Genomic DNA, 12,143 nt, shown 5'->3' with positions numbered 1-12,143 from the left:
CATTTGTAGCACCAGTGGGTGTTTCCTTTAATTAAAGAGAAGAGGATAAGAGATGAGATGAGGAGACAGAAAGACAGTGGAACTTTAAAGACAATAACACAGACACTAAGGTGTGTGTGTGTGTGTGCGTGTGTGTGTGTGTGTGTGTGTGTGTGTGCGTGCGTGCGTGCGTGTGTGTGTGTGTGTGTGTGAAAGAGAGAGATTATAATAAAAACCTCTTCTCAGCTGAACATCTCCTATCTCAAAACATCCTCAGACACCCTCCTGCAGGTCCTTCTACTCTCGGTGCCATCATCCACCCTCCTGAACCTCGGTGATGTAGAAAGTCCATTAAAAGCCTGATAGTCGTTACAGCAGCAGGTCATTTTATCTGCGCTTAATTTTAACTGCTGATAATGGAGCCGCGTTCCATCACACACACACATAAAGAACACATGCTGAGAAACACACACAAACACACACTTATGAAATTTATGTATGAGACACTTTTTATGGACGGTTTTTAAGACAAAATTGAAAAGTTCCCAAATCACCACACACACCGGCACACACACACACTCAAATATTCCAGCTGTCAGTCATGTGTGTCCCAGTCTGCTACGTCCCTGTGGCGTCTTCAGTAAATCGGCGCTGATTAGAGCAGTGAGGGGCGTCGCCGCGGCGCCGGGGGCCGTCCTGCCGCCACCACGCCGCTCTTCTCTTTATTGGTTATTATAATGCAGGGAAATGATCTCCTCTCCATAAACATAACAGCGTCATTTTCTTACCTGCCTGAGAGATTCCATTCACTTTTCTACTGGGAAATTAAAGCACACGCACACACACACACACACACACGCATAAACACACACATGATTTGGGTCCCTGTCTCGTGTTGTCACATCACATCTTTCTTGCCGTTCTGAAAAGTTCCTCAAAACCTAGCGGTGAAGGAAGCGGCCCCGTAATCAGAAGGTTGCCGGTTCGAATCCCGATCCGCCAAGGTGCCACTGACGTCCCCTTGATGATGGTCCCGTCCCCACACGCCTCTCCCCGGGCGCCTGTCATGGTTCCACTGAGGTCCCCTTAATGAAGGTCCCGTCCCCACACGCTGCTCCCTGGGCGCCTGTCATGGTGCCCACTTCTCCCCAAGGGTGATGGTTAAATACAGAGGACACGTTCACCGTGTCACCGCGTGCTGCGCTGCAGTGTCTCACAATGACAATCACGCCGCTTCAATTACATTTTTTTATTTAAATTTAATTTAACTACAATAACGAAGTTTTTATAAATCAGGGTCACAGAGTCATCACCTCCAGCCCACGCTGTATCCTGGATAGAAGATAGAAGATCTGTTGATTTGTTGTGTTCCTCAGCTCTTATTCTGGATTAATTGTTCTGTTGTTTTCCATCATTAAAGAACAGGAACATATGAAATCAGTAATGGTGACCTGGGTCTGTAAACCCTCCAGGTGGAGGAGGGGAAGAACCATGCTGAGTTGAAGGTGAAAGGTTCTCCGGCGTTACTCTGGACTGTGGGTCGTTGGGGTCGGTGCTGATGGATCGTTCAGGCCGCCGGCGCCGCTCTTCATTTCTGCTGTAATGAGAGCGCGGGGACGTAACACTGATAGCCATCGATGATCAATGTGTCCTGAATGACTCGCCGTCCTGCTCCTCCACTTGAGGGAACCGCTCCACACAGGCCTCTGGAGAACATTTAGTCCCAGGTGTCTAATCAGATCGTTCGCGCTGCCTACAGTCTGCCCCGCCCACTTTTTAGACCTCCCAGACTCCCATTTCCAGGATCCATCCTCCCACAGAACCCTGTCAGTCGAGAACCTTCTCCCCCTGAACCTCCTCCCTCCAGAACCTCCTCCCTCCAGAAGCCTGTCCCTACAGAACCTCCTCCCTCCAGAAGATTGTCCCTACAGAACCTCCTCCATCCAGAAGCCTGTCCCTACAGAACCTTCTCCCCCTGAACCTCCTCCCTCCAGAACCTCCTCCCTCCAGAAGCCTGTCCCTACAGAACCTCCTCCCTCCAGAAGACCCTGAAACCCTCCTCCTCCAGACCTCCTCCCTCCAGAAGCCTGTCCATACAGAACTGCTCCCTGCAGAACCTCCCCCTCGGGAAAAATATATAGTCCCTACAGAAACCTCCTCCATCCAGGAAGCCTGTCCCTACAGAACCTGCTCCCCCTGAACCTCCTTCCCTCCAGAACCTCCTCCCTCCAGAGGAAGATTGGTCCCTACAGACCTCCTCCCTCCAGAAGCTTGTCCCTACAGAACCTCCTCCCTCCAAGAAACCTCCTCCTCCCCAAGAATTGTCCTCCCTCCAGAACACCCCTCCCCCAAGAACCTCACCCTTCCAGAAGCTTGTTCCTTATCCTAAATGTATTATTCTATTTGATGTGTCTGTCAGTGTCATGGGTTCCGTCTGAATGAGCTCATCACCTCAGGACATGATCTTCTGATTTGTGATAAGCGGCTTTATTAGAACAGTTTTCAGCTGCAGCATCTTTTCTCTCCATTATCAGCATCCCTTGGTTCTATGAGAGAACGATGGGGGATCCATCTCTGGGTTCTGCAGTGTTATTTTTGATCTCTGCTGTGAGACACGGAGGACATTTTTGTTCTGGTTAAAGTGTCTTTAGATCCTGGTTCTACGGGTGCACATCTCCGTGTTTCTTGTCAGGAGTCCCTGTTTGTCAAGAGATGAGAAGATCTCTGTGTTCCGTCTGTGATTCAGAGAAACTCTGTTCTCACCAGTCAGAACCAAAACACAATATTACCACAAGATGTTTATCTGTACCAGGGGACCTGCGTTCTGCACTGACCCTCTCTCTCTCTTTTTCACCGCAGATGACGTTCCGCCATACTTTAAAACAGAACCAGTGCGGAGCCAGCTGCATCTGGAGCGGAACCGCCTGGTTCTCACCTGCATGGCCGAGGGGAGCTGGCCTCTCGAGTTCAAATGGATCCACAACGGAACCGAGCTGACCCGGTTCTCCCTGGAGTACAGGTGGAGTAAACATTCTCTAAACACACGGACGGTCCGTTTTGTCCCCTGCTGTTTGGACAGCAGGTCGTCTCCCATGCCGACGCCTGGAGATAAAACAAGGAATATTGATGTCAGTACAGTGTGTGTGTGTGTGTGTGTGTGTGTGTGTGTGTGGGAGAGAGAGAGAGAATTAGAGTGACACTATCTCGCCCTTTCATTGAATTGCTGTGATTTGAGTGACTTTGAGGCCCCGCCCCTTCCCTCTGTGGTCCCGCCTCTTATTATAGACAGGGGGCGTGTCCGCAGAGCTTCATGCTAATGAGGGTAAACAAGGTCCCTCCTGCTGAGGGCCCTGATGGATGCAGCAGAGAATCACTTGACCTTCTGTTATGCACCCTGAAAATCGATGCCTGTGTGTGTGTGTGTGTGTGTGTGTGTGTGTGTGTGTGTCAGCAGCAGTGTCCTTGCTCAGTGTGTGGAGATAAGGAGATCTTTAAAAGTGAGATGGATGAGAATGATTGGCAACTCAGCCATACACACACATCTGATGATCAAGCCAGGATGGTGTTGTTAGTGTGTCGTTCCTGCAGTTCAGTCAGTTCCTGAAGAACGTTGCTGAGGACTCATCAGGAGTTCTTCACAGGACATTAAATCTCTGTGGTCTGTGTCCAGTTGAGGAAGCATCTGATACATCTGGTGAAGGTAAAGAAGACAATCATCTCATGAAACAGAACCCACCTTATCCAGGAAACTGTATCACAGGGTTCTGCTGACGTTCATCAGCCACCCCCCGCAGACTTCAGACTTCTGTCTCCAACTCTCCCCAGACACCACTAATGGATCCAGCGCAGACGCTCAGTGTGTGTGTGTGTGTCTGTGTGTGTGTTAATGGGCTAAGTGATTAAGAGTAGGCATTAGTTCTGGTTCCAGTCAGTTCGAGAACCTTGCTGGGAGGAAACCAGGAGCCACAGGAGAGAACCAGGAACATGACCTATCACATTTTTATCAGTAAAGTGATGAAGATGATGAAGATACAGCGAGTCCCTCTACTGCATTCATGCATGTTTGTGTTTATGGAACACACACACGCACACGCACGCACACACACACACACACACACACACACACACACACACATGCACACACTTCATAACAGCTCCTCCTAATTAATCCATTAAAACTAATAGACTTCGCAGGAGAAGCAATTACCTCGACTCACCCACCGCCGCTCACCCACAGAACCCAAACGCAGAGGTTCTCCAATCCTTCATTAGCGGGACTCCGCCTCCCGAACCACCGACCCCCAGTCGACCCTGAATCGACCCTGGCACCTGTCAATCTCATCCACCTCGTCCCACTCACTCCACCCCCTTGCTCCTGTGCTCCACACTAAGTTCCTCACACAGAACATGGTGACCATCTTTACTGGCCTGTCCTCCACCCACTTCACTCTCCTTTCTCCACCCACTTCAATCTCCTTCCTCCACCTGTCATCCTCCCACTTCACTCTCTTTTCTCCACCCACTTCAATCTCCTTCCTCCACCTGTCATCCTCCCACTTCACTCTCCTTTCTCCACCCACTTCAATCTCCTTCCTCCACCTGTCCTCCACCCACTTCACTCTCTTTTCTCCACCCACTTCAATCTCCTTCCTCCACCTGGAGGTCTGGACACCTTCTTATTCAACGTGTTTTCTTTATCTTCAGGCCCATTTACGCTGGTACATTCTCACTGAAGGCATCAAAACTACAAATGAACACATGTGGGGTTCCATTCCACTGTCCTCCACCTGCCTCACTCTCCTGTAGCTCTTGCTGTGTTCTCCTCGGTTCCGGCTGACAGTCGGACCCCAGCTGGATGGTGGCATGGCGGAAACGGGATCCTGTTCAGAGTATTAGAGTAAACCAGAGCAGAACCACGGCGCTTTTCTCTTCTCAAGTCTCCTGGCGTTTGGAGTGTTGGTGAGAGGAGCTGATGTTGGCCCTGCAGAGCAGCCGTCTGTCAGAGGCGGGATCTGAGGGTTCTGCTTTAGAAACGCCCGACTGCTGTTCTCAGAATATTCCGAATCTTAAAGGAGTGTGTGGCCCGCAGAGGTTCCTGCCCTCTCGTCATCTGGTGTGTTTGGCCGCCACCCCATGGCCAGTAGGGGGAACTGCAACCTCCACTGGTCCGGCGTCTCAAGGTCACGCGCAGGAGGAGGAGGACAAGAAAATTTCCAGTCCCTGATCCACCTTCACCAGGCTGTGTGTGTGTGGAGCTGGAAATCAGCCATAACATTGTGACCACTGGCTGAAGTAAGAACCTTGGCTGTGGGTGGGATTTATTTATAGACAGGAAGTGGAATGTTCCTTGTCTGCAGTGGTCAGAACGTCCCAAAAGTTGTCCAAGGAAGGAAACCTTGTGAACCAGTGACAGGGTCATGGGAGGCCAAGTGTCTCTGATGTATGTGGGGAGTGCAGACTGGTCCTGGAGAAGAGCTTCTGTAGAACAGTTAGCTGAAAGTTCGTGCTGGTTCTACTAGAACGCTATCAGAACACCCGGTGCATCGTAATTTTGTACGTAATTTTGACCACCGCGTGTCTCCTGCAGGTACCTGATCCCGTCGCTGGACCGTTCTCATGCTGGGTTCTACCGCTGCATCGTCAGGAACAGGGTGGGGGCGCTGCTGCAGAGGAGGACCGAGGTGCAGGTTGCATGTAAGTTGGTGTGTGTGTGTGTGTATGTGTGTGTGTCTTGTTCTGAGACACACAGCTGTTGAAGTTATCCTGGTGGACTTCACATGCGTTCCTCTTCATTACAGAACACTGCTGTCGTTTCCTTTCTGACACACACAGCAGGTTCACACTCAGGTTCTCTTGGTTCTGGTCTTTTATCAGGACACGGTTCTGAAACTCAGGCTGATGGTGAAATAAAGATCCGGTTCTACTGTGATCATCTCCTGGTGGTCAGTCTGCTTCATCGTATATGCAGGATGTAGCTGGTCCAGGTGGAACGTTGTCTGGTTCTCTGTCGTTGCTGGGTGTTTACAGATCTCTGATTGGCTGATGGACAGGTCGCAGTAGACTCGTGCCACGCCCCCTGAGTTGGAGTTTAGTGTCAAGTTGGAATTGGGTGTAAAAGGCCAAACAAAACAATCAAAGCGCCGGTTCTGCTGGAGAACAGGGGCCTGGTCCCGGCGGGAATCTGAAAGTTTTAATGGAATGTGTGGAGCTGAGCCGCATTGACGGGGTCAAGACTGGATGGGTGGACCAGGACATTAGAGGTCAAATTTATTTCCTAGTTCACTTGGTTCCTGACTGTGAGTCCCTGTGGGTTCATAGGCTCAGCAGAGGGAAGAAACTGGGACCTCTGGGTCATAAAGTGGCACCAGATCAGAACCAGAAGATCCAGGTTGAAACCCCACTTACTACCAGCGTGTCCCTGAGCAAGACACTTAACCCTGAGTGTCTCCAGGGGGGGGGGACTGTCCCTGTAACTAATGATGGTAAGGCGCTCTGAATAAGGGCGTCTGGTAAATGCTGTAAATGTAAATATAAGTTCTGCAGCACGGGGCAAATGGTTCTAAAAGGATCAGTGTGTTATCATGTGAGTGAGTAGAAGACAGTAGAACTTGACAGGTGGTCCTGAGCTGTTCTGCATATGATGAGTAGATCATCATACTCATATCTCCACTCAGTCTGCATAAACGAGTGTAAATTATGCAGGAGGAGGAGTGTTTGGATCACAATTCTCACTGTATTTAAAGAACATTGAGTGAAAAGAACGCACAACAGAACGTTGTTAGTAGAACAGTTCTGGTCAGATCCGTGAGTTCCTTCTGAATCTAGATAAATAGCAACATGGTGAGGTGCGAGCGGCGTGATGTCGGTTCTAGAGCGGGCCGAGTGACGGAGTGATGAGTCACTTCCAGACATGAGGATTCCTGTCCGCAGGAAACCATGGCAACGCGTGGATGGGGTGCCGTAAACAGATCTGTTTATCCTGCCACACACGGTTCTGTCTCAGCGTCCCCTCGTTTCCTCCCACTCTGGTCATGAACCTGCGGAAATGTGAATTTAATCAGTGGACTAAAGTAGAACCTGCTGTAGAACCCGTGTCTGTGCTGGAGTGTAGAAGTGTAGAAATGTAATGATGGGCATTTTGTTCTCTCCCTCTCTCGCAGTCATGGGCAGCTTCGAGGAGGGCGAGCGAGCCCAGGCCGTGTCGCAGGGGGAGGGAGCGGTTGTCCCCGCCCCCCGAATCCGGAGCTTTCCGCAGCCGCAGGTCACGTGGTTCCGAGATGGACGGAAGATCCCGCCCAGCAGCCGAATGTAAGATGTGTGTGTGTGTGTGTGTGTGTGTTGAGATCGTGCTGTGTTTAGATCTTTGTCGCCAGGTTCTGTCGTGTTCTGCGTCCCTGGAATCACCTCTGCTGGTCGGATTTGTTCGATTTTTTTTCCTCTGTCGTTTAATTGAATCTAATCGGAGCCGCGGGCGTCCTTCACAACTTCAAAGGCTTCCTGAGAGACAGAAAGAAGGAAATAAAGGAGGTACGAGACAACGAGGCCTCGGGTGGAAGCTGAAAAGACAAAAATCAGCTCAGTTCCGCTGCACGTTCCTCAGGTTAAGAACGTCAACCTGAACGTTCTAGATGAGAGGGTTAAATGGCATCACGGCAAACAGGAGGGATCGAGATCTTATCAAGAACATTTACCTGGCATTTACCAGACGGCCGTATCCAGAGCGACTTACAACATGCTTCCATGTCACCATGGATGAAGTGGTCAGTTCTGGGTCACTAGGACCCCCAACTATGAATACAATCTTTTTATTCACTCTGTTCTAGTTTCTATACAGAAGAAGGTTACAAGTCCACCTAAATCTTCTCTAAAGAGGAAGGTCTTGAGCTGCCGTTTGAGGACCCGACACAGGAGAACAGTAACTATCCAGCAAATGTTGAAATGGCCGTCTTTTAGGCTTGAGGAACATGTTGAGGTTCTCGTATAGATGTTGGAAAAGTAGGGAAAAATACCTGAGAGCTAATAAAGTATAAGAAGAGTGTAGCGACTTGGCCAGAGGAGTGAACTTTTACCCAGAATGCCTTTCATCTTGATGAAATGACGGGATTTGTATGTAAATTCCCCCCCCCGCGGTGCCACGACTGCCGGCTCCGGCGCGGCCGGGGGGACCGTCACTGTCCTCCACTCCGTTTTTATCTGCAGAGAACTGATTCATCTCCCAGCCTCGGTGCTGCTGTTTAAAAATCCAATCATTCTGGTGGGTGGCAGGACAGGGAGAAGTGTGGGGGAGGTCTGGTCTGGGTTCTGATTTACGTTCTCAGAGTCCTTGTGCAGATCAGCAGAACCGGAAGTGAAGCAGCAAGGTGGAAGGAGATGAGGGCCTAACATCTGTAATGTTGTTTGTCAGCGGTCACTCACGTCTCTCTCTGGAGAATCGGCCTCCCTCTTCTCAGTCTGGACCTCCATGACTGCTGGACAAATGGTGTGGAGAGTGAACAGAGTCCCCGCGGAGATTCATGGTCACAGAACTGCCAAATGACACCAGCCAGAGAGAACAAATAGATCCCGGAGAGCATTCTGAGACACCACAGAGAAGAAAGTGTGTGTGTGTGTGTGGGGTTATTCACCTGCAAAGTCATCTGGGACCCTCATCCTGGTTTGATTCATCACAGTTTGTGTAAAATTCAAAATCAAATTCAAATTTTATTTGTCACATACACAGTCATACACGGTATGATGTGCAGTGAAATGCTTTCTGCAACTGCTACAGACCACAGTATTGCAAATGTTGCAAGTAAACAATGAACCAATATGCAAATATTGCAAACATAACCAAGTATTACACTTTTACGTCTTTAACATAAAATATGTGTAACTGGTAGGGTGAAGGTGTGCAAATGAGTTACAGTTTTTTACAATGTTTAAAAACATTGTATGTTTAAAAGCACTGTATTCAACCACTCCAACTTGATGTTACCTGGCAGAAAGAGGCGTGGCACAATAGAGGTTAAAAATGAACAGTTTCTAATTTATTAACACATGTGAATATTGTATGTAAAAAGGTACCAAGGTTACAGAGAAAACAAAAATGAGAAGAAATAGTAAAGGGGGAGAGAGAGATAAAGAGGCAGAGCCATGAGAAATAATGAGATGATAGAGCAGGCTCAAAAGCCAGAAGATCCGGTTTCGATGGAAAGACAGCTGGGAAAGAAAAAGTAAAGAAAAAAGTCCCTTCCCCACATGTGAGCAGACCTTTATACCCCTGGCCTACAGGAAGTTGTCACTGGCCTACAGGAAGTTGTCACAGACCAATCAGAACCTGTTGTTTCTGATGTTACGCCCCCTGGTGCCACCCATCTGGGGAAGACAAAGAGAGTGGGCGGTCCTGACGGCCGACACCTCACACGTTTGGCTCGGGGGCCTCCCGTCTGCGCAAGACAAAGAGGGTAGGCGGTCCCGACGGCCAACACCTCACACGTTTGTCTCGGCAAAAGGCCATCCGACAAAAGGCCGTCCGACAAAGGGCTTGTGAATCAGAGGTGTTGAATATTCATGCACAATTGGCACAGGAATGTCACATTTCTCCTTGTAGACGGTCGCTATGCAAAACAAAAGCATGGTCCTGCGATGCCCAATCTTACATTTGCAATGAGGCTCAGTTAAAGCTCCACACATTTTCTCCAACAGGAGAAACATGGTCCACAAATGCAACAAGGTCCACATGCAACAAACACATACAGACCTCTGGAGTAGAACAACCATGAGCAGCTTCCTGATTTCAGTCTGCAGCAGGAACATGGATGATGGATGAATGAATGGATGGTTGGATGGATGGATGCTGGATGTTGGATGTTTGATGATAGATAATGGATGATGGATGATAGATGGACGGAGGATGGATGGTTGGATGATGAATGGATGGATGGATGGATGGAAGGATGTTGGATGTTTGATTATAGATAATGGATGATGGATGGAAGGATGTTGGTTTATAGATGAATGGAGGATGGATGGTTGGATGATGAATGGATGGATGGGTGGATGGATGGATGGATGGATGAATGGATGTTGGATGATAGATGGATGGATGATGGATGGATGGGTGGATGATGGATGAATGGAAGTTGGATGATAGATGGATGGATGGGTGGATGATGCATGAATGGATGTTGGATGATAGAGGATCGATGATGTATGGATAGAAAATCCAGACTGGTATTTACAGAGTTCAGCCAGGTCTGTGTGTGTAAGCTCCACCCGTCGGGGCGTGTCCCATGTCTCAGATGTGGTTTCTAGGTAATTGATTTTGCCAGAACTATCGTGCTGCTGCACGGTGGCTTCCTGGGTAAACAAGTGTGTGGGCGGGGCTGACATTGCAGCAAGGTTTTGGGCGGAGACAGAGAGGAGTAAAGGAATAAACAGCCACACCTGATTATAGATGCCAGAGTTCTACCACACATTACCGTTCTGCAGTGATGGAGGACAGGCCATGTTCTGAGATGAGCGCCGTGGCGACCGCTTCTCTGCCTGTGATTGGCCACTCAGTGAGTTTATAGCGAGCCGCAGCTTTTGATTACTCACCACATTAAACCTCGAAACACACAACACATCAAACACACCGAGCAGTGCACGCCTTGGGTTCTATAATACAACAGTAATGGGACGAGGAGCACTGCAGACCAGTAGGGAGAGAACGTGTGTGAAGGTATACACACTTACAGACATGCATGCACACACTTACATTCACTCACACACACAAGTATACATAAACACCCACAATATTCACACACACAAACAAATATACATAAACACTCACAATATTCATACACACACACAAATAAACATAAACACTCACAATATTCATACACACACACAAATAAACATAAACACTCACGATATTCATACACACACACAAATATACATAAACACCCACAATATTCATACACACACACACACAAATATACATAAACACTCACAATATTCATACACACACACAAATAAACATAAACACCCACAATATTCATACACACACACAAACAAATATACATAAACACTCACAATATTCATACACACACACAAATAAACATAAACACCCACAATATTCATACACACACACACACAAATATACATAAACACTCACAATATTCATACACACACACAAATATACATAAACACCCACAATATTCATACACACACACACACAAATATACATAAACACTCACAATATTCATACACACACACAAATAAACATAAACACCCACAATATTCATACACACACACACAAATATACATAAACACTCACGATATTCATACACACACACAAATATACATAAACACCCACAATATTCATACACACACACACACACACACACAAATATACATAAACACTCACGATATTCATACACACACACAAATATACATAAACACCCACAATATTCATACACACACACACACACACAAATATACATAAACACTCACAATATTCATTCACACACACAAATACACATAAACACTCAAAATATTCATACACACACAAATATACATAAACACCCACAATATTCATACATGTGTGTGTGTGTGTGTGTGTGTGTGTATGTGAAGGCCTCATTGTATGGAGGTCTGTTGGTTAATTTACGTACTCTTTTCAGAATTCAGCGGTAAGGGTTCTGTGTCTTACGTTCTGTTGCACCGACGATTTCGAACCGATAACGGGTCTGAGCCACGCCCCTCTAGACTGGGTGGACCAGGTACTCCACGCTCAGCCACACCTACTGACCAACCGCAATCACAAGAAACCTGCCACAAACACCAGCTCTAGCCGGTTCCGTTCAGTCGTCTCTCAGCGATTTACGGATTTCAGCTGCACCACTTCCTGTTTGGTGTTTCCTGTCCAAGTTGGACAACCGAACCTTGAAGTGTTGAATTGGATCAGAACTGTTTGTAAAAAAGACCATGTGGTGTGGGAGAAGAGAATAGATTGTGTAGAAAAACTCTTTCTCCCTCCACACAAAGACACTGTATTCAACCACTCCAATTTGATGTTACCTGGCAGAAAGAGGCGTGGCACAGTAGAGGTTAAAAATGAACAGTTTCTAATTTATTAACACCGGTAAATAATTATTGTAGTTACATGTGAATATTGAATGTAAAAAGGTACCAAGGTTACA

At 47.7% G+C, this 12,143-nt stretch overlaps 1 protein-coding gene across 1 annotated transcript in view; it reads left to right on the top strand.

The window, feature by feature from the left end:
* Positions 1-2,709: 2,709 nt before the first annotated feature.
* Positions 2,710-12,143, top strand: part of sdk2b (sidekick cell adhesion molecule 2b) — a 41,644-nt gene continuing 32,210 nt past the window's right edge. The window contains exons 1-3 of the mRNA XM_028968814.1: positions 2,710-2,998; positions 5,567-5,673; positions 7,140-7,287. Coding sequence (XP_028824647.1) covers positions 2,775-2,998; positions 5,567-5,673; positions 7,140-7,287 — 479 coding nt within the window. The 5' untranslated portion in view covers positions 2,710-2,774. The remainder of the gene's footprint in view (positions 2,999-5,566; positions 5,674-7,139; positions 7,288-12,143) is intronic.

Source organism: Denticeps clupeoides, unplaced genomic scaffold (assembly GCF_900700375.1).
Source record: "Denticeps clupeoides unplaced genomic scaffold, fDenClu1.1, whole genome shotgun sequence".
Taxonomy (NCBI): domain Eukaryota; kingdom Metazoa; phylum Chordata; class Actinopteri; order Clupeiformes; family Denticipitidae; genus Denticeps; species Denticeps clupeoides.
The sequence above is the reverse complement of the archived record's forward strand: the minus strand, read 5'-3'. Positions and strand labels throughout refer to the sequence as shown.